Raw genomic sequence first — 23795 nt, forward strand, 5'->3', positions numbered from 1 at the left:
GAATATCATAGCGTCTAGGTCAGCATGTATCTGGATGTAGCAGAAGAACAACTATGATATCCTCGAATGAAACACCAATATAAAGACCCGAGATCTCAGACTTTGGCAATCTATCAACGCAAGATTTAAGACCATTAAGCCATATGCCGCAACGTGTTACCCATTGTGATGTGTAATGCCTGAGAAAAGCCAGAATCCTTGTGTAGACGTTATCTTTATCACCAAGATGCAGTTTACTTGTCTGAAATGCTGAATCTACCGACATATCGTTAACTTGGAGCCGTATCCTCCATCAGATCCTATTCATGCGAAAACATAATCAAGTTAGTTCCTATCATTTCTCATATAAGATCATGATTATTTTGCAATAATCACATCTCATGGTCTAGGAAGTATTTTAATACTCCCCCTAAAATTTTATTTATGTACAATCAATTACTGAAAAATTAAAAATTCTAAAACATGTATTTACAAAATAAAGTCTTCTACATCAGGCACACAAAAGCATATGTCAACAAGAAAATGAGTGTGTTACAGTGCAGTTAAGTGTGCAACCAGGTTAGATACCATAACCAAACCTGTGATTTTCCCCAACTTGTATCTAGAACAACCACTGATAATAACCGGTGTTACTAACAGTCCTCCTTGGATGTTCCTACACTCATAAGCAATTCAGTTAGAGAGTGGAACCCAATCCATCGTAGTCTTGGGTTGTCCCCTTTCATCAAAATAATAAGCCTCCCGATATGCCAAATCTTTTCCCTCATTGATTTCTTTTACAACCACTTGTTTGACTCGCCAAACTTGTGTTGGTTTAAAAATTTTGTTTGTAAAAGATTTAAAGTTTGAAACAATCTTATGTTTAAGACCCGGTGGGAAAGATTGAGATTTTGATGTGTTGGTCCTTTTCATCTTTGAATCATGTGAAACTGGCTTCACATGTGGAGATCTGGATTGAAAAATTTTCATTTGATCTTTCAAAGATGTGTGATTTTTACCTTTTGATCCAGAGAAGCAATATTGGTTGCCTTTACCGTCTGGATCGTGTCGTTCTGGGCATTGTTTGAGCACATGACCTTCTTTTCCACACCTAAAACAAGCCTTGAATGGCTTTTGAGACTTTGCAGTTCCATGTGATGCACCTAGGGGAGGGGATTGCTTTGAGCTTGACTCAGCATGTTGACAGATGTGATGTTCGATAACTTCAGATGATCTTTTGATCTTTGACTCCCCAACACTTTCATTCAACACTGATTCATCATCTGAGCTTGTGCAGTCTTCAATAACTAAGTGTTTTTCTAGTGGTTCTTGATTGACTGGACTTGCAATGTCATTTGAGGTTGTTGGTTCTTGAACACCCGATGGTTCAAGGTCTTCAACCGTTTTACAAGCATCCGTTACTGAAGTTTCCAAGTCATTTGAGCTTTCCCATTCTTGGAATGACTGAAAGTCTGAATCGTGGTCATCACTTGAGCTTCCTTCGCCACCTTCTGAAGTTGTGGTGTTTGTATCTTCGCTGCTGCTTTCTTCATTTAGCTCTTTCTCCGACTCTGACGTACTAGTGTGAGATGGAACAAATTCTTGAATTTCCTCCATGAGGAATTTTCCGAATCTGTTTTGTTTCAATTCTGGAACAAACACAGGAGGTTCACACGCAACTTTTTCATCACAAAAGGCAGAATTCAAATCAAAACATTCAACCACTACATTATCGTGGTTGTGGGTCTTAGGTTTAGGCACATGCCCATTACAGTCATCCCGAATGGAAGTTTTGTTTGCTTTATCACAATTCCAGGCGAACCAGTTAACAGTGGAATAATTGTCGCCTGAATATCCTATCCCTATTTTTTATCCTCCACAGTCCTCATCGCACCCATCTTCTTCACGCTCGATCATATCTGCATTGCTTTCAGAAAGGTTAGTAACTTTTTCATTTTTACAAGAAACATTTTGAGCAATAAGATCATTTTCATCAATCAAATCATTATCGGGATGAGGAGTTGGCATAGGCACATAGTTTTTGCTATGTGGTGGAAAGAAGAGTTTTCTTTCATTTCCTTGCCTATCCTTATACCCAATCCCATCCTTCACATATGTCGGTCGTTGGCAATTTTTAATGTCAACCAGTGCCTTTTTACTGACGTTCCATTTATCAATTATTATTTGCAATCTATTGTTTTCATTTTGAGATTTTTCTAATCTTTCAGTTAAGTCGTTTATGACAAAATCTTTTCTAAAAACAAATTTTTTTAAAGTCTGCATTTCAGCTAAAGTCGAATTCAACTTTCTCTGATATGCAGCTTCATTTTCTTTCAACTCTTTGTTAAATTGCAAAACTTTTTCTTTGTCTCTAATTAGGTTACGGTTGAGGGATTTGTAATGTGCCACGACGTTCACACATGGTTGGGAACATAATTTGACTTTAAACTCGTAAGGAATGCTGTTTGCCAAGTCTTCCTCATCCTTTTCTTTGTTGGATTCCATTTTCATCGCCTCATTAGGAATCTTTTCTTCTATCTTTTCACTTGCTGCACTGCTCCCTTCTTCCTACTTCACAGCTTGAGCATCATCGACCACAATATTCTTTTCATCACATTGTGGAGCTTTTTCAGAGTTTGCGGAAGCATTGTTGAAGTTTGACGTGTTTGCAACTTGTGAGCTAGAGTCGTTGGAGGTTGTTGGGGGTACAGATGTCATGTTCTTGTGCGCATCAGCAGAAGCAGATTGGACAGATTTATGAGGATGTTCGGCTTGATCTCTTTCGAAAGATTCTAGAGCATCGATCACATCTGATAACGTGATTGGATTCCAGTTATTTAAGAAGCTTTGTTTAATTTTCATACATTTTAAGCTCCACTCTTTTGGAAGTGAGTTCAAAAGTTTACTGATTGCAGCGCGGTTGGTGATGGGATTACCAGCCTTTTTCATTTTTGCCTTCATGTTTAAAAATCGGCTGATGTAACCTGATAAGCTTTCCCCACGAAAGCCGCCAAACATGTCATATTCCTTTTGGACCATGTCTCTCTTTTTCTGAAGCATTTCTCTGTTCCCTTCATAGTAGTCAAGTAGAGCCAACCAGAGTTCATGTGCGGTAGTGTATTCCTCAAACATGTTGCAATCATTAGTTGATAAGGCCATTGTCAGAGTAGCGTGAGCCCGGCGGTCACGTTGGATCAATGCCTTATCTTCCTTGGTAAAGGTCAAGGGATCATTGTTGATTACACGAATATCATCACGAACAGTCATGGGGACGTAAGGTCCGACGGTGATTGAGATCCATTGGTTATAGTCTGTGTACTCGAAAAAGGACTTGATTTGGTTTTTCCAACTGCTGAAATTGGTTGATCCTTTCAACTTTGAAGGTCGGGGTGCGGTTCCTGTTTCATATTCAACTTGTGCAATGCGAGTCAACTGATTTTGAAACATTTTTTTTAATTAATCCCCCCCAAAAAATATTTGTATCAGCTCAAAACCCAGGTTAAATTGCTTTGACAATAACCCCGTATCAACCTAAAAAGTATCGACTCGAAAAGGCCCAAAAATAGCATGAAACTCCCGGCACAAAACTGATCAAAATTTTAGGCCCACAAATAAAAATTTTAAGACCCGGCCTAAAAATAACAGTTAAAACTCAGCCCTACTCTATCTTTCCTTAAACAACCTTTTAGTCCAAAAAATCCATTCTAATCGACCCAATGAAAATGCAAACCTAGCAAATGACAAATTGGCCCAACTAAATTAAATTTCTGAAAATTATTTTTGACTTTTCTAAATGTGAATTCCCGGGACCAGCTTGTTATGGAAAATAGGATAACAAATATTAATTTAATTGGATAATAATATTAAAATTAGATATGTGAACTTTGAATTGAGATTTCTTATGTCACGTGAACTTAGAAAAATTCTCAAATTCAAATGATGACCTCTTTTTTTTTAATATTTAACTACAACTTTAACAAAACTTTTGAAAATTTTGAAATCCGCTCCGGACTTCAGAAGTTTTATCAAATGGAGTTATGAATTTGTCTTTTGTTACTTTGGGATAACCACCAAAACCCTAATTAGCCTTTACTCAGCCGTCACCAAATTTCTCTCTGAAAGTTATCTTCTATACTCTTCTCTCTCTCTCTCTAAACAAAGAACAACAACAGATCTCTCTCTCTCTCTCTCTCTCTAAATTCACTTTAAACAACTCTCAATTTAAATCCAAAACCCTCTTTCCGATGATGATCGAGATGACGGGTTGGTGTTGTAAAGATAGTTCAATGGTGGCTCGGAGATGGTGTAGGGTGGAGGTTGGGTGTAGAACGATGGTTGGTGTGGGAGTGGCATTCAACGCGGAGGTTGATGGTGGTAATGGAAGTGGTCGGAGTTGGTCGGAAGGTGGAGGAGGAAGCTGTTGCTTCAGTCTGGGAGAAGGTTGTGGTGGTTGCAAGGTGGCAGTCGGTGGTCGGAGGTGGTGCTCTCGGTGACAGAGATGATGTCACGCCGGAGACGGTGGTGATCAGAGGTTTATGGTGAAGTGGTGGTTGATTATGGTGGTTTGTTGGACAGTGACCGTGATCGACGGTGGAGCAGGTTCGGCGGAGTGTGGTGGTCAGTGAAGGAGAAGCGGTGGTTGGTTGTTTTTGTGGAGGCGTAGGGATGGCGGTGCTCGAGAGGTGCTTCGAAGGTGGGAAGTGATGGTTTAACAAGGATGTTTGAACGGTGTGTGGTGGATGTTTAGGCAGTGGTGTTGGCACGGCGGATATCGAAGGTTGCCGGAAAAGTGGTGGCACCGGAAAAACTAACCGGAACCCTAATTTAATGGCAGGAAGTTTGCCGGAAATGCAAAGTTTCAAAACAGAATGTGTATATATGTATTTGATTAGTTATTAAATACGCAACAGATCTTTCTCTACCCCTATTTTTTTAATTAAATTCGCCGGCCGGATTAAAACCAGCGGAATCACGGCGACGAAAACGGTGACTTACCAGCGTATTTAATACGCCAGAGAACTTGAACTCGCGTTCAAGATTTAATTTCGCCGGAAAAGTTAATTTTGCCGGAAAGTTGCCGGAAAACCCAACTTCGCCGGAACTTTCAATAAAAACGCTATAATCAAAATAAAATCGCTGTATTCAACAATAAAAATGCCCAGAAACTTCAAAAACTCATCTAAAACCTTCTGATTTGAGCTGAAACTTCTTTAAATGATATGAAATCACTATGAATCTTTCTAATAATACTAGTCTTAACTCTAAATCAACAAACAAATACTTTAAACCTTTTAAAAACAAGATTTTTGAAGAAAAAGTGAATAAACTCAAAAACCCTAAAAATTTCAAAATTTTTCAAATAAAAATCAGATTTTTATGATAAATTTGGAGATTGTTGAATCCCAAATTGAGTACCAAGCTCTGATACCAAATGATAGTCCCGTAACGATCCGATTTCAGACTCGGTTCGGTAAAAAATAGTGAGACGGGTGATTCGAGCCAAAACTAAACGATAATAAACAAGAAAGATAGAAACTTTAGGTATTGAAACATGGATATTTTCATTGAATGTGGTAAGACAATACAAAAGATAATCATCCACCTCACCCGGGGTGGTGGCTCACAAATGCACCCCTAACAAATGAGGTGTAGTTCCCTATTTATAGACCCTTGAACCTTGTCTTCCAAGCAAGCCGCCTCTTGCTCGGAAAACCTACTAAAATCGCTAAAATGCACAAGTATACTAACTAGCATCGCTACATCATACAAATAATAAATATGCTAAATAACGCCGGCTCAATTGATAACATCATTCTCCATTTTGACCCAACAATAAGGGTTTTAATATTTGTGACAGTGACTGCAGGGTGAATTGGAGAACACATGATGTGAAGCGAAAAATAGAAGGGACAAGGAAAAGAATTTTTGGCTGCAGAGGAAGCCGTGGAAGAGAGGGGATCGATTAGGGTTAGGGTTCCACAATGATACCATGATAGAATGCAAAGTTGTCCCTTTCTTTGATATCAAACATATATATTATGAGATCTCCTATAATCATGGAGAGATATGCATCATTAATATAATATTTATATATTAAATATAATTTGTTAGTTTGATTGATTACAATGACATGAACAAGTTCTGATGGTCATTTAAGAGCTCATAGTTTGATTCAGTATTTGGTTTCTCATTCTAATTCATTGTTTGTTTGTTTTGATCAAGTATTATTGGGTGTTTACTGCCATCGCTTTGTATATCGTAAAAAAAGTTATGTCGCAACGTGCACGTACAACCCTTTATTCATAAGAGGTAGAAAAGGGAGAGAAAATTCGTTGCTTTGAATATGTGTGGCGGTAGATGCCTTCGTATTAAAGGCAGATTAACCCCTCCTCAAAGCCTGAGAGGGAAAAATCCTACTTATTTACAAATATTAAGGTCCATAAACAAATAAGAAACTTAGCTTACTTGGTTCATTGTTTTCAGTTGAACCTTTATTCAACCCTCCTTCCTCAACCACCTTAAATAACCTAAATGAATGCCATGTCAGATTCATTTTTTTTAACGGCAAATTTGGATCACTGACGGACCACTGGAGTATCATCGTGCTACCAGCAGAACCACCCGATCATATCCATCTCCACTAGGCAATAATGCCTATACACCAATTCAGGAGGAAACCCAATAAATCTGGGAAAAACCCCCTTTGTGGGAATCGAACCCATGACCTTAATGGTCACAAGTCTTATCTCACCACCAAAATACCACTAGACTATAATTCCATGGGTTGTCAGATTCATTTTTGGGTACCATATTGGTTTCAAACAATGGAAAATGTACCATCTAGCTAAAAATCCCCCTTTGCCGCGAATGGTCCATTTTCTATATCTTTTTTGTTGACACTCGTCCTATGAAAACCCGCCCACATGTCCGCATTTGACTGGATCTCAAATCAGTATTTTGGATTTTAGTTTTTTTTTTTCAATGTTCATTTTGATTAAAAAAATATGTTGAGAAGCATGCAAATCTACCATTAGTATTTTGTGAGGGAAATTGAGGCAAACCCATTTCCAATTGAACTCAACCAGAAAAAGTGTTGCAAAAAAAAGTACGAAAACAGTCAACGAACATCTCATATCAAATAAAAAACATGCTAAACTTGTTCCAGAAGAGAATCATCACCAGCATCATACCAAATATGATGATGATGACCATCATCATCTTCTTCTTCTTCCAATGCTTATGATCATCATCATCATCTTCTTCGTCTTCTTCCAATGCTTGAATGAGTGCTAAACGTGACTTGTTTGCCATCTCCACCTTGTGCAACTCCTCCTTGAGCACTCTTACCTGATGATCTCCGAGTATCACATCCTGTTTCAGGTGCTTTAGAACCTGCTGCTTGCTTCCCGGCAAGATACTTGTGGCTTTACGATCTGTGGGAGAAACAGGATCCTGCTCTGTGTGCTTGGATAACTCTGGATGTTGAACTTGCTTTCCTGTTTCAGAATCTATAGAATCTTTGTTGGATTCTATTATTAATTTGAAAAGAAGATCTAAGTAATCTTGATCTATAGAATCTTCGTTGGAGAGCTGCGGTATGTCCCCATCTGTTTCCGGCAGAGTGTCATCATTGGGTCCGCTACTTCCTTCCTCATCTCTATCCAAGGAGTGTACCTGCGGTAAATCACACAAAGGTAAATAGTTTATATATATATATATCAATGTATAGTTGTGACCGACCGGAGATATTAAAGTCTAATTGGAGGGTCTTACAGGAATTATATCCGACAATTGAAGTTTCATATGTTGTTGGCCTTGTACTTGCTCCTCCTTTCAACAATTTATGAAGAATAAAAAAAATTAGTGCTACAAACTATAAGTTAATGGTACATCCCTGTACTGATGTATCTCTTTGGAATTATTTAGAAAATAGAAAATAATATGATTAGACTTGTAGTCTCGTATTTCTCCTCCTGTTGCAATCTAGTTTTGACATTCTTTACTCACGATTTCTTTAAAGGATTAATTGTATAGAAGTTACCAATCATTCGTTATTTACACATTTTCCTTTTATTTTTCGTATCACCCAATTTTGAATTTTTTCACGGAATTTCGAAAAGTGGTGGGTGGAATGTGAAAATAGATTGTAACCGGGTCCTAAAAAAGTTAAGAAAAAATAAAGCAAATATAAATTACTATTGGTTATAAATCTTAGTTGATATTAATACTGTAGTTTCTATCCTTCCTTTTTCTGTTTATCAAACCTTTGTTTAGTTGGAATGAATACATATTATGGAAAAAAATCAAAATACAAATAGCTTTATCGTCCAAAACGAATGAAAGGCATGAAAAAGTGAAAAAAAAATGCGGTGCTATTTTCATAGTTATTTTACTTGTATCGTAATTATCAAAATAAATGATTTTGTAGGGTAATTTTGTAAAATAATCTTTTGGGTAATTTTGTAGGATACCATAATTACTTTACAAATGATCTTGTATGGTAATTTTGATCTCGTAGGGTAATTTTTTAGAGTATCATAAGTAGTCTACAAATGATCTTGTAAGGTAATTATGACCTTGTAGGGCAATTTTGTAGAGTATGGTAATTACTTTACAAATGATCTTGTAAGGTAATTTTGATCTTGTAGGGTAATTGCTAGTAAAAATGATTACGAAAATACCACCGTGTTTCTTTTTTTTTAATTTTTTTTTACTTTTTTATGTCTTTTGTACGTTTTGTACAATAAGACTATTTATACGGAATCTTTTCCCTATATATTATATAAAGTAACAAAGTGAAAGTATAATAATCTTTTACATGATTAACTGAACACATGCTAAGTTTAGGTATATATCATCGCATTTAAAGAAACCTTACTTAAGTAAAACCATGATTATCACTTACTTGAGATTTTAGTGCCTTCTTAAGTTCCTTTAGAACTTCTTTTGTTGTCGGCCTTTTTTCTCTCTCATGATGTAAGCATTGGTAGGCAATCTCTTGAAATGTAGTCAATGATTTATGCACGATCTGTTCCCTTATTTGATTGAACACCACCTCGGCATGCTTTCCTTCTTTAAAGTTTTTTCTAATGAAATCCGGTAGATAGTCTCCCTCATGTTTGCGGATTGCAAACGTTGATCTTCCGCACAAAATCTCAAATAATACAACACCAAACGAGTAAATATCAGATTCTATGGTTAGGAATCCTGATTGTCTATAAAGTGGGTCCACGTATCCTTCTGTGCCACACGCGTGATCGATGATATAGTCTGTTTCCTTATTTATTGGACATATTAGTGAAAGCCCAAAATCAGCCAATTTTGCTTTCCAATCATCGTTTAACAGGATATTTTCAGTTTTGATGTCCCTATGTATCACCTTTGCTTGTTTTCCAACTCCTCCATGTAAGAAATCCAACGCTCTTGCAACATCAATGCATATATTAAGCCGTTTCACCCATGTAAGAGAAGAATCATTCAAATACCTATCAAGACTTCCCCTGGACAAATACTCATAGATAATGACTTTTTCATCATTTTCATCACAGTAGCCTGCAAGACCAATGACATTCTGGTGCTTATAATCCAAAAGAATTTGGAGCTCAGTCAAGAATTGTTGTTCCCCTTGACCAAACTTCGTATCCAACCGCTTTGCAACAATGGTTTTAAAACCATCATCATCTTGAAGGTTTCCTTTATATACACTCCCAAATCCTCCTCTCCCAATGAAATTGACACTACTGAAGTTTTGTGTCGCCCGTTTTATGTCTTCAAGTAACATTCTGGGGTTGTCCTTGTTGTCTTTCTGTTAAATATGACACATCAAGTAAAAAGTACATATTAATAAAACATAAAATTGGTAATATTTCTTTTAATACCGTAAAAACTATAAAATTATATGAATTGTTAACTTATGTTGAACTTTCTATGCACTATGCTCTGTTTTCTAAAAAAAGGTTTAAATTGAACTTTTATCATTTTTGTTATGCTACCGTATAATCATATCAACAAAGTCCTAAATTGAGAGTTTAAAAGGTCGGATTGAGAAATCTCTTTAATGTCTATAAAGTAAACTTAATAAGATGAATGCTAAATGTTAGAAAGTGGAAAGGATGTTAGAAAGTGGAAAGGATTTTTTAACAGTGTAAACCTAACAATTTGAATCTAACCTCATCAAGTAATCTACATTTGTTTTTGATATTATAGTGCATCATCAAACTATTTTACTTCTAGGCATCCATAATATGAAGTTAAAACGATAACTTACTTGGAAGAGTAATGCTTTCTCAAGTTCCTCGACTACAACTTTCATTGTTGGACGTTGGTCTTGAGTTTGCTCTAGACACTTGTGTGCAATTTCGATAAACGTGTGCAAAGAATCCTTGTTAGGTCCACTATTTAGAACAAAAATGTTTTCATCTGTTTCTTCCTTTATTATAGGATCGATGACGTCTAGCGTTCCCCTCCTGGCACCTTGTATGAATACATGGGCGTACCCTGGGTCCATGCATAACCTTCCACATAGAATTTCAAACAAGACTATTCCAAAACTATAAACATCTGATGCTCTTTTTAACCTATGAGTCTTCTTAATATCTGGATCAGTGTAGGCTTGTCTGCCACTCCAGTTGATATCGGTACCGTGGTCTTCTTGATTTGGAGGCAGGAACTCAGAAATCCAAAAGTTAACAATCTTTGCCCCCAAGTTCTCGTCTAAACAAATGTTGTAGCTCCATATGTCACCATTTATTATTCCGTGTTCCATCGCAGTGTGAATGTGCCTTAATGCGTGTGCAACATCAATGCATATTTTCAAGCGTTTTTCCCAAGTCAAAACACGTTTATCTTTCAAGTTTACCAGATAATCACCAAGGAATTCATTAGAAAAATTGTCAATGACAAGGATCTTCTCAGAAGCTTCAAGACAAAATCCAAGTAGCGTGACTATGTTGGGATGCTTAACAGTGCCAAGAATGGTAATTTCTTTAAGAAACAATACTTCATCATGAAAGTCATCTTCCATAGGGTAGCGTTTTATAATCACAGTGCTGCGTCTCTTGGATGAACCATTTTCTTCATCAAAATGCTCGATATCTGCTCTGTACAATCTATGGCCATCAAAGAGAACTTTAACCAAGTATGCCTCTGAAAAATTGTTGGTTGCTGATTGAATTTGGGTGAGAGGAATCTCTAAGTGTTTCAAGCGAGTCAACTGATTCAAGGTTGAAAAGAGAGTTAGAGGTGCAATAATGACAAGGAAACTGTGTGAAAAGAAAATGTGCCAACCTAACCCATTTCCCAAGCCCACAAACCATTTATACATAGCTAGTAAGTAAATAAGACCAGTGTTGTAAAAATCGCGACTAGTCGGCGATTAATCGCTAGTCGTCCAGTTACTGAGTAATTTTTCTTAAATCGGTCCATTAACCGACTAGGCCAGCCAAAAGTCGACGATTCCAGCAAAAAAACTTGTATATTCCGGCCAAAACCTCTAAATTCCGGTCAGTTTCCAACCAAATCATTGAAATTCCAACAATTAATCATGTATACTTAAATAAATGAGTTGAGTAAGATTTAAAACCTAGCTACTTAAAATATTTACCTATAAAAATGTATATATATATACATAAAACTAAAAATTACATATAAAAAACCCGATCCGATTAATCCTGATTAATCCCGAGTAATCCCGAGTAGTCGCTAGTCCCCACTTCACCGGCCGACTAGCGACTAGCGAGTTCTCCAACCTTGAATAAGACCCATGTACATAAAAATTTAATTAGGTAAACCAAATTAAATTAAGGTTTGCAAGATTAAATGGTAATATGAAACAATCTACATCCTTTGTGTTAACTTAATCAAATTAATTGTTCGTTGCTTATAATAGGCCTGTTAACAGATTTGCTAGAGTTATAAAAGGCCCAAGCTAAGACTAACATGATGGATTTTATTCTTATTTTGTTGGCCCATCGACGTATATTTTTAACTTCAGCTGAAAAGTTAGTTTTAGTTAAAGTTTTTGGTTAATCACCGAAATTAACTGAAGCCGAACTATAACCGACTACATAACCGATTAACCAGAACCAAAGTTCAGTTATGGTTATGGTTAGAAAAATCCATAACCAAAGTTAGCCGTTATGGTTATGATTAATGATAAAAACCAAACCAAACCGACCCATACACACATAGTGAGATTAGTGACTTCATTTATTTAACTCATTTAAGCCTTAAATATTTTGGTGTTAGTAGTTAATAGTTACCTCTATCTCTTGCAAAAATTTAGACATTGTAAATAGAAAACTTTGTTTCTTTTTGTACTTTGATTATCTAAGTATTTCGTTTTGAACTTTTCTTTGTTTTGGGTGTTTAACTGGATTTTGATGTGACCTACAGTTACTTTATTACCATATTAGTGTTGTGCATTTTTATTCCTATAAGATTAAATATATAGTTATATTAAATATATAATTATAAATATTTAATTATGTACTTATCATACTCATTTATATTATATAGATTAAAATACAATTATACCTTATAATATATTAGTTTGTGATTATTGATAAACCAATTTACCCTTATTAACTAATAATGTTTTCCCTAAAGTGTATATAAGGAGATGACTAGAGAGGGTTTAGGTTAGAATCTCATAATAACATCACATGATCTCGACCTCCCCTCTTTCCATAATCACGAGTTCTTCAACCCTAGAATTCGGAACTACCCATCAACCATATATACTCTAATTGGGAACCAAATCAAGCTAACTAACATATCAAACTCAATGATTATTTCTGTTTCTGGATTCTCTGTTGGTCTCAATGTTATTTACATGTATTATTTTTATGTTTTTCCATTACATATTAACAGAACTGATCAACTTTTACAACTATGTATTCCTTATATCGTTTTTAGGGAAGTTCACATACATCATTTAAAACTCTAAATGTTTTATTAATATCCTTATAACCTTTGTAAGATAGCATTTCTTCTAAACTTATTTACAACCAAATTGCCTTTTAATTAAACTTGTTAAGTTACATCTTGGTTTAAGAAAACCAGCCTTAGACCATGTGCAGTGGGAGGGGAATATAACGCCCTTACTTTTGGGCGTTTTGCATCATGTGACAGTCCAGTCAGCAATGGGACATTATGAGGCGTTATGTTAAAAGGGGTGTAGTGAGGATGTGGGCATTGTGGGGCATTATGTTGAAAGAGGTGTAATAGAATTAAATAAAAAAACCTCAAAAAAATGCTATTGGCCAAACAAAAAGAAGATGGCGTTTTATAAAGCACACTTCAAAGGTTTTTTTTTTCTAAAAAAGGCCCAAGGGACGTTGTTTTTTTTGGAACAAAACGCCAAAAACTCCCCACTATGGATGGTCTTAGCAGGGGCGGAGCTATGTGGAGGTGAGGGGGTTCTCGGGATACCCCTTAACTTTCTGGCGAAATGCAAAAAAGAATTTTTTATTTTCAGTTTTATATATTCGGATAATCCTGAGCAAACATTAGAATACCCCGAATACTTAAAAAATGAAATTTCTTAAAGAAAAGTGAGATCTCCACCGGCGTTGAAAAGCTTGAAGAAGAAGAATACTCTTCCTTTTGTTAAACCAAAAGATATTGTCATTATTTTGATTTAGTTTTTTCTCTTGAGATTTAGTGTTTTCTCTTGATTTAATCTAGTTTTATCTCTTGAAATATGGAGAGTGGGTTGTAACCCACGTGCGTTCACCAGCATATCTAGTTTTTCTCTTGATTTAATCTAGTTGTAACCCACGTGCGTTCACCAGCATATCATTCTTTTCTATTTTGTTTGTTTTTTCTAACGCCTAATTTCTTTAATCTCCTGTAGCATATCATTCTTTTCTATTTTGTTTGTTTTTTTTTTAACGGCTAATTTCTTTAATCTCCTGTCGTCTGTGAGATTTGAACCCAAGACCTTCCCCTTTCCAACCTAGGTGTTTTAAAGGCTTTGTCTTTGCTAATGGACCATCATCCCATTGGTATTTTGTTTGTTATTTACGATTTAACTTTGATAACTAACATATTAATCCATTATAAATTAACAACATTGTGGTGCACAGTTAAGTTATATTTTATATTTAGGGATGTTTTCAAAAAAAAAAAAAATTATATAATTACACTTTTAACCCAAAAGCTTTCTATCTTTACAAATTTAACCTCACAACTTTTTACTTTCAACTTTGGTACCCTACACTTTTCATAATTCGCAAAATGTTTGTTTTACGTTTTGTTCTAAATTTTGTAAGTTAACACGACCCAACGTTTGTATGCGATTCAACGTTTTTACGTTTTGTTTTACGCTTCATTCTAAATTTTGCGAGTTAATATTACGCAACGTGCGTGTGTGGTTCAACGTTTTTATGGCCGTCTATTTTTTCCCGTTTGATAGGTTCATCGCGATGCGCGGGTCCTAATCGACTTAGTTATTATTTTATATGTTTTATGTTTCGGTCTAATTTCTTCGCGTTAACACCTCGCAACTTCAATGTTGATGGTTGCTGGCGGTGCTGTGACATTGGTGCTATTTGTCATGGTTTTACGCCCCCACCGCAACGCAGAGAGGCTTAATACTAGTATAATATAAATTAGCAAAACATTGTTGCATTGTGTTGTTGTACTCCAAGCATGTGGTGTTTTTCAAAAAATTGTTTTCACTTTTAACCCAAAACTTTTTTATTTACAACTTTGGTCCCCATACTTTTTATCTTTCGTAAGTTTTTCGTTTTACGTTTCGTTCTAAAAGTTGCGAGTTAATACGTCGCAACGTGCGTGTGTGGTTCAACGTTTTTGGTCTATCTTTTCACATTTGACAGGTATGTGGGAACGTGTCTATTTCCTCCCTTTGGCAAGTTCGCTGCAACGCGCGGATCCTACATCGACTTACTTATTCTTTTCTACGTTATTTTGCGAGTTAACATGGCGCAACGTACGTGTGTGGTTCAACGCTTTTACGTCTATTTTTCCATTTAACAAGTTTGTCGCAACGCGTGGGTACTAAATCGACATAGTTATTTTTTATATGTTATATGTTTCAGTCTTATTTTTTCGCATCAACACGCCGCAACTTCAGTGTTGATGGTCGTTAACAGAGGTGTGACATTGATGTTATTTGGCATAGTTTTAGGCCCCCGCCGCAACACCGGGATGCTTAATTCTAGTTATTATTCAATTTAACTTTGATAATTAACTCATTATTATTATTATTATTCAATTAGTTTTATAGTAGTTATTATCTATTACTTTATTAATTAATATATTATTAATATTAATTATTTAATTAATTTATTATGTGTTAGTTTATTAATTTATTTATTTTCACATCAAGCTTACTAATTATAACAAACTTTTATCACAAGTCATATAACTTTTTAAACTATGTAAATACCAGATAACATTTTTCTCCGTATAAAAATGTTTTATTGTAGAGATTATTTAGTATTAAAAAACCTTAAATACTTTAACAAATATACTAAATTAAAGTTGGTGATGAATTATTAGTACATATAAAATAAAAAAAAAACTTATGTCAGGACCCACTCGAACCGAGCCAGAAATTTTTATGTTCGCTTATCAAATTGAAGCTTCTAAAAATAGTGACTTCATACAAATTAATAAAATGTTGGATCCGCCATTGAATATACAGTAAAAAATTGTTTGTTTTATAAATGTACGGTAAAAAAATATTGGATACTCTTGAGTTTTTCTTCTAGCTCCGCCATCAAGCCTTAGGAGTAACGCGGTTGACTCTTATCTTCTTCCTAAAAGTCTTAACCTTTTCATAAAAGAATTGTCACGGTTCTAGAAAAGGATGTAGAAGTGAGCTTGACTGTTTGGCTAGTTTTGTGTTTTTACGTTTTTCTTCCTTGCGCAATGCATGCCTTAAGTTGTTTTTCTTTCTTTGGGGTTACTTCATACATTTGCCTTATATATTTTGAGGTTGTTTGCTTGGTAGTATATAAAGTTATTAAAATATGTGTAATTCTTTTATAATCTTAATTTATGGTTTTTGATGATTTAAAATACTGTATATGTTATCCAAAACTAATCTGTAAATATTATATCATACAAGGCACTTCGAGTACATAAAGCTCTCGCCATGCGCCTTGTCTTTCAAGACCTAAACACCTCGAAATGTCTCACGCTTTTTAAAATCAAGAGTTAATACCATAGAAAGTTGAAAGAAGAAAAGAGGAGGGTCTAACCATTACTGCCTTTATGTACAGAAGTTCAAGTGGTGTCTTCTTATTTGGGCGCTGTACTCCCTTCTCCTTTAAGCAACAATATGAAGAGAAAATTAGTGCTAAGAACTATGAGTTAATGACAAAACTATATACTACTTATAGATCAACAACTAAAAGTAAAAGTAGCACATCCTCATGAATAAACTTCGACTTTTCAACTAAAAGTAGCAATGGGAATTGTACATATAAAACTAAAGCATTAAAGCATTTAGAAACAAATTCTGTTAAATGTGATGAATCCATTTGACTTTCAACCAGATATGTGTATTACAAAGACGTGTATCATTATGAGGAGATAAGCAGACCCCACACAAACCTTTCTCGAACATGTATTGGTTACGGTTAGTATTAGTCAGAACTAGGCAGACCTAACGTTCGGCCGGTGCTAAGTTTGAGGGACACAAGTCAAAATATACTTCATAAAATGTTGTGTTTTCGCTCTTCCTTGCAATATACAAGATGGAACACCCTTATGTCAAACCGTGAGGCCTCAGGTAAATGGCATATAATCTAAGCCTACCCACTACGGTGATCGGTTTCATCAACCGGTTGCCACATTTACAAAAAGACAAAAAAACATTTGCAATTTAAAAATGTAAAAATTAATTTATGCTTCAAACGGTTTGATGGGACAACTAAAGGTTGCAAACGGTTGCTAAATATTATAATATATATTTTTTCTTTTCTATTATTTAAGTTGTTATCAATATAAATTTTTGTAATAAACAATAATTATAAATTATATTTATTTAATAAAATATTGGTGTAGGTTGGGTTGTGAATGTGAGTGAAAAGTAAGATTGGGTTGGGTTGGGTTGTGTATATGGAGAAAAGAGAAATTAGTTTTTAATAAAAGGTTTGGTTGGATTGGATTGTGATAATGGATAGTCTAACATGCCACTTTAGCTAGAGCTTAGATAATGATAACTCTTTGCTTTTTAAAAGAAAAAAAAAATTACAAACCAGGATATATTTTGGTATCTTGATGTAATCAATTCTATAGTTGAAGGGGTATGGTCCCAAATCATGCGCCGACTACACGAGACAAGCTCAGGTCGCGCGCATAGAACCATACCCAAATTAGGTAAAATTTAATACTTAATTCATTTCGCAATAAAGTGGTGCAAGCGTAAGAAGCGCAAGTTTCGTGGCGCCAATAAGATGACTCAAGATAGTACAGATGGCACGAATGTCAGAGCAAATGGCCAATAGGCGCACGACAGGTTGTCCCCAGCAATATCTCACGATGAAAAATCGTGCAGGGGACAAGAAGTACAAAAGGATACTGACATGTCACCAATCACCATGCGCCGACTCCCCTTTCACCTGCAAACACTAACGGTCGTGTTCAGGAGCAAAAGGATATTTCTTGTTGTCGACGTCAGACCCAAGGCCCATCAGCCCACCTCCTTCACACCCCTCTTCGGCTATAAATAGAGAATTTCATCTCGAGGTTTAAGGATCACTCTCTTGTTCTCTCACTTTTTACACACACTGATTATCCTCAAAACAAGTTCTTATTCTCACGCCGGAGGATGGTTAAAAGAAGAACCCCCTATTCCTTGTAACGAGCTTCATGGTGTTTTTTTGTTTTGCAGGATCTCATAGCAAGCAATCGAGGAAAAAAGAATATTAACCTTATTTTGACAAGACTAAACCCACAAGTTAACCTACGGATTAATTTGGTGTTTCTTCAATGGTCAAAGGTGGTAAACCGTAAATTTTGTATTTATATACTTGAAATTAATGATAACTTGATAAGGGTTTACTTTTGGCGTATTCTGTTATGGGTATCAGAGTACAATCGACCCAACCCTACCTCCGATTTTCCAGCCGGTTTCATCTTCCTCGTAATATTCTTTTTCTTTGGTGGAGTCTGACGCAACATCACCAAAAAGATAAAAGTTATTTTTATGGCAAATTGGATTTAAATAATCTCAACTTGCTCAATTTGGCCGATGATAATTCCAACTCAGTTATTGGTCGATAATAATCCGAACTGATCCACTTTTGGCCGATAATAGTCCGCTGTTAAAAATAGCTTAACGGAGTTAAGCTTTTTTCCGAATTACAAACAAACCGATGTTTTATTGATTTTGATCAGAACGAGGATACGATTCGATTCGATTTATGTAAAACTTACCTCAAAACGGTGCTTCAAACGACTTGATTGTTGTTAATTGGAAGTTTCAACACCCGAATTGAACCACCGTTTTCGTCGTTTAGGGCAGTATTTCGAGGTAAATTTTATATCAATCAACTCGTATCCTCGTTCTGATCAAAATCCATAAAACTTCGGTTTGTAATTCGGAAAAAAGCTTAACTGCGTTAAGCTATTTTTAACGGCGGACTATTATCGGCCAAAAGTGGACCAGTTCGGATTATTATCGGCTAATAACTGAGTTGGGATTATTATCGGCCAAATTGAGCAAGTTGGGATTATTTAAATCCAATTTGCCTTTTATATTTGCTTTAATGATGTTGCCGTAAACTAGAAAACAAAGGATAAAAGGTCTCGTGGTTGTGGTTTTGTTTCTACCACTACTGCTACTTGATGTCAGATAATCAAGATCACCCGAGTTCGGGCCAAGCCGCAAAGAAAAACGCAGCAGCAACATTTATGTTTTATTAGTATAATTGTGTCAAACAATTTACTGTTTTATTGTTTATGATTTTATTAGGTCAAATACTTATGTCTAGAAGTCCATTAGGGTTAGGGTTGAGATGTATCTCTTTATTGAAGCGACACAACTCTACACACACACCCATTATAAATACGGATCCAAACTTCCAGTTTCTAATCTGATTACAAGTTTAGTTATTTCAAGTTTCAATTCGGTTAGTTTCAATTCTGTAATTCACTTTACAGTTCGTTTGTTTATACAATTTTTATCATAAAGGCTTGTTGGTGCGATATTTGTTACGATCACACTTATGATTGCCATGATACTCGTTCTCGTTCACAATGGTCCTCGGAACCCGTAAGTGATGATACCAACATTGGTATTAGAGCCGAAGGTTCTACCAAGATCAAGGAGAAGAAGGATGATGGGTTCGGAGATTGGCTGAGGGTGAACAAGTCAAAATCGGTTGGTGCTGATTCACGCGATACCAGAAAGAACAAGGGAAAGTGCGCCCAGGGCAGCGGAAGGAAGATCAAGTTCTTGGAAGTCGCCAATTAACAAGTTCCCCAAGAAGATGATTCCGAAAGATTTCTTCAAGAAAACAAGTTGGAAAAGTACTGGACTAGTGGGAAGACCAAGGAAAGCAGGGATACGGTGTTTCACATGTAAGCAATTCGGGCACAATGCATCTATTTGCCCAAGTAAGTATATCAATCTTAGTCCTTTACCGGAAGACGGTGGTTATTTAGTAAAGGATACTTGCGGAGGGGAATGGGAAACAATATGGGTAGTTGATCCCACTTTTAAAACACACATGACGGGAAACCGAAATCTGTTTAAAGTGTTCAAAAGACACTTTGGGGTTATAACCAACGAGAAACGGAAGGAGTTCTCGTTCACACACAGCATCGACGAAGTTAAAGTTCCGGTTGGTGAAACGATAAGCAAATTCCTTGTGTGAATTATGTGCCAAAAATGAAACGCAATGTTCTTAGTCTAGAACAATTGCTATACCAAGGGATTGAAGTGGTTACTTTGAGTGACACGTGTACGTTGAAAAGGATCTTTTGTGATACGGCGAAAGGTTTTGATGTATTTGAAAATAAATCCGAAGTGGATTTAGAACAAGAATACTTAGCTAAGTTCTACGAGAACTTAGATGTTGAAAATGGATACCTCAACGAGAAAGAAAAGTTGCAAGAATACGTTGAAGATTTTTATGAAAAAGAATTTGAAGTTGAGAGACAGAAATAAAGAAAGGTTCTGAGAAGGCGTTTCGGGTACGAAGAAAGATGAGGTTGAATATTCCAAAAGGGCAAAGTTAGGTTTGATGACTTACATGGATGGTATAGAAGAGAATCCACGAGAAGCGATATGAAAGAGGGCTGTGATGATTGCGCAAGATGAGGAAGATGTGATAGAGAATGATGTCATAGTCGAAAGCTTCCTGGATGTGCTCGATTTGATCATATTGCATTAGGAATTAGTAAGGCATGAATTATTCTATGAGGGTAGCATGGAAGACGTAATAAACTGGTTCATACCATGTTTTCTTGGTATATGCAAAGAGAGCGAAATACCACCGAAATTTCTAAACGGGAAACCCGTTGACTTGATTACACTTTACCGTTTAGCACCATCGGAGGAGTCGAAGGACCTAATGGCCCATTTACCAGATCTCCTGGATCAAAGTTTCATAAGACCAGGTATCTCGCATTGGGGTGCTCTAGCTTTGATCGTTAAGAAGAAGGATACAAGTATGCGGATGTGTATTAATTACTAGAAGCTGAACAAACTCACCGTGAAGAACGCATACATGTTGCTGAGGATTGACGATCTGTTTGACCAAAGACAAGGCGTAATTTGGTTTTCAAGAATTGATCTCTAGTCGGGTTCCATCAGTTGAGGGTCAAAGATGAAGATATACGAAAGGTTTCGTACTGGTTATGGTCATTACAAATTCTTAGTAGTGTCTTTCGGATTAACGAATGCGCCGATAACATTTATGGACCTGATGAATCGGGTGTACCGCCGGATGCAGGACAGGACTTTCATCCTTTCTATCGATAATATCTTGATCTATTTTAAGACCAAAGAGGACGACGCTAGTCATCTTCGAGAGGTTTTGTTGACGTTAAAAAGGGAGAAGTTGTATGCGAAGTTTTTAAAGTGTGCACTGGAAGTCCAATTGATAGGCCACGCGGTTAACCCCGAGTGGAATGCTTGTGGGTCCTACAATGGTTTAAATAGTGATGAAGTGGAATACCCCAAAGACATCGACCGAGATTCGTAGCTTCTTGGGATTGGTTGGTTATTATCAAAGGTTCATCTAAGACTTTTCAAAAAGGACTTCTCCCTGACAAAGCTGACCATGAAGGAAGTGAAGTTGAATGGGCTCTGACCCAGGATAGTTCATTTGAAGAATTGTAAAAGAGACTGATTCACAGATTTTGGCCTACCTAAAGACAATGTGGATCTAGTAGTGTACTCGACACTTCATATCAGGGTTTATGTTATGTCCCCATGCAACAAGGCAAAGTGATAGCGTATGTGAAGGGGTAAGGTCCCAAAAACCTCATAAAAAGGATTTGAGACCATACCACAAACTGGCCTTTCAACCTTTTAACCTTGCGCGGCCGCGCATTGGTCTTACAAAAGGGAGAAAGTAATCAACAAATTATAGTCGCGCGCCCAAAGGAAAGCATAAAATCCTTGCGCCTTCTTCCATTAGCAAAGGATTAAAATCCTGAAGATCAATACTTCCGCCCAAATATCCAAACTTGGATATTATTTTGCCCAGACTTGGGATTTATACATTTGTGTCCACACAGTAAGGTGTCACACTAGATTACAGCAGTAATCCTCTAGAAAGAATATGATCGTGCACCACCCAGACGGTTACAACCGTCTGGTCACGTGTCATTACCACAGGCATCCCTGAAACCACAACGAAAGCATGCAATTGGAGAATGATCTCCACTTAATCACTTTCCACGTGGCAATCCCCCAGCCATTGATCAAACCACGATCCGTGTGCATTCACATCGGATCGAGGCAACTTGACGTGGGATCAAAGAACTTAACGGAAGAAAATATAACCGCTACAGCGTTAGCATCTTCCGTCATCTTTTCAATAACAGGTTTTCCCTCCCAAACTCCCGGTTATAAATACGAGAACTGTTCAGGTATAAACTCAGATCACACTCACTTCTCAAATACTTTCTCTTCTCCATTACCGATACTTATTCTCACACCGGAGTCGGGTCAATGAGAGAACCCTCTTCTCCCCTTGGCGAGGCTAACGGTGCTCTTTTTTGCAGAATCATCGGAGAAGAAGTTCGGCAGCAACTGAATCAACCGAGAGAGAGCTAACCCTTTTATGCGGATTCAAACCCCCTAGATATTTCGGTTCCGACCATTTATCTAGTGTTTCTTCATTGGCGCCCACCATTTTCTCAGTTTTTCTAGTTTCCACCTCGTTTCGATTCAGTTCATTCCATTTTACTGTTTTTGCACATGGCAGAAAATTCGTCTTCTCACCGGCAAGCTGGTCCTCGACCAAAAGTCGAAAACAATTTCCAAATAGAAGGATCCCCAGAACATTGGGTTAACAGATGCCAAGCTGCTTTAGACACAATCGTTATGCAAATCGCCAGATCTGATTTCCCAAACATCAGATCTGGAAAAGAAATCAATACTACAGAATTGGATCCACCAACACCAGGTTGGGGGGACATCCAATCCAGCCAATCCAGAGATAGCAGTTATCAGAAACAAATACACATGGTTCAAGGAGGTCCGTCACGAAGACCAAATAAACGAAACTATGATCAACATTGGAGAGAACAGCAAGTCGTGTTCCCTGTTGTTCCTGGGGGCCCTCAGGAAGAACGACCAGTGATTATCACTGGTATTTTCGGTCATTACCGAACGGACTATATGTTCATAGATCCAGGAAGCTCGATGGACATCATATACGAACAGTGCTTTAAACAGCTCGATTCAGAAGATAAAGCACGTTTAGAACCGGTCGATTTTCCCCTCACCGGATTCTGTAATGAAGCTGTATTCCCATTAGGGCAAATCGTTTTCCCGGTGACTTTGTCAGATGGCGAACATTCACGAACAGTTATAGTCAATTTCATGGTCATGCTAGCAACGTCACGTCATGATGTTTTGCTCGGGAGAAGGTCACAAAGAGAATTCAGCATGATCACTTCCATTCCACATGCTGCTTGTGGATTTCCGACAGAAACCGGAGTTGCAATTCTCTATTCAAGCAAAGAAGTCATGTCTGTGGACGATGAACCACCAGCAAAGGTTGTCAAATCTTCGGCACCAAACGAACCAGAGAAATGGGTTCTGAACAACGAATACCCAGAGCAGACCATTCTGCTAGGACAAGCCATTTCACCAGCAACACGCATACAACTGAAAGAGTTGTTGTCTAACAACAAAGATATATTTGCCTGGTGCCCAGCAGACATGACTGGAGTTCCACGCGACATCGCGCAACATTGTCTAAACATCAAACCATCAGTAGAACCTGTTGCTCAGGGGAGGCGCAACTTCAGTGAAGAAAAAGCAAAAGCAATGGACGAGCAAGTGACAGAGTTACTCAATGCGGGAATCTTGCGCGAAGTGAAATACCATACATGGGTTGCCAACCCAGTGATGGTACAAAAACATAGCGGCGGGTGGAGAATGTGCGTCGACTTCAAGGACCTAAACAAAGCATGCCCCAAAGATTGCTACGCGCTCCCAGAGATAGACAAAAAAGTCGACTCTCTAGCATCATTCAGATGGAAATGCTTTCTCGACTGCTATAAGGGTTATCACCAGGTCCAGATGAAAAAAGAAGACGAAGACAAAACCGCGTTCCGCACAGATAAAGGCATCTACTGCTACACGAAAATGCCGTTTG

General features: G+C 37.0%; 2 protein-coding genes across 2 annotated transcripts in view; both read right to left on the minus strand.

The window, feature by feature from the left end:
* Nucleotides 1-672: 672 nt before the first annotated feature.
* LOC110914615 lies at nucleotides 673-2007 on the minus strand. The gene is made up of 2 exons (XM_022159402.1): nucleotides 1860-2007; nucleotides 673-1778 (listed from the first exon to the last, which is right to left on the minus strand). Exons 1-2 carry the CDS (start codon nucleotides 2005-2007, stop codon nucleotides 673-675), a joined length of 1254 nt encoding a protein of 417 aa, XP_022015094.1.
* A 5022-nt stretch (nucleotides 2008-7029) lies between these two features.
* Nucleotides 7030-23795, minus strand: part of LOC110912955 (tyrosine-protein kinase JAK1) — a 38834-nt gene continuing 22068 nt past the window's right edge. Inside the window, exons 5-9 of the mRNA XM_022157795.2 lie at nucleotides 16209-16274; nucleotides 10247-11191; nucleotides 8885-9784; nucleotides 7753-7809; nucleotides 7030-7653 (exon numbers count right to left, since the gene is read on the minus strand). Of these exons, the coding sequence (XP_022013487.1) occupies nucleotides 7114-7653; nucleotides 7753-7809; nucleotides 8885-9784; nucleotides 10247-11191; nucleotides 16209-16274 (2508 nt within the window). The 3' untranslated portion in view covers nucleotides 7030-7113. The remainder of the gene's footprint in view (nucleotides 7654-7752; nucleotides 7810-8884; nucleotides 9785-10246; nucleotides 11192-16208; nucleotides 16275-23795) is intronic.

The sequence above is a fragment of the Helianthus annuus genome, chromosome 17 (assembly GCF_002127325.2).
Source record: "Helianthus annuus cultivar XRQ/B chromosome 17, HanXRQr2.0-SUNRISE, whole genome shotgun sequence".
In the NCBI taxonomy this organism is placed as follows: Eukaryota; Viridiplantae; Streptophyta; class Magnoliopsida; order Asterales; family Asteraceae; genus Helianthus; species Helianthus annuus.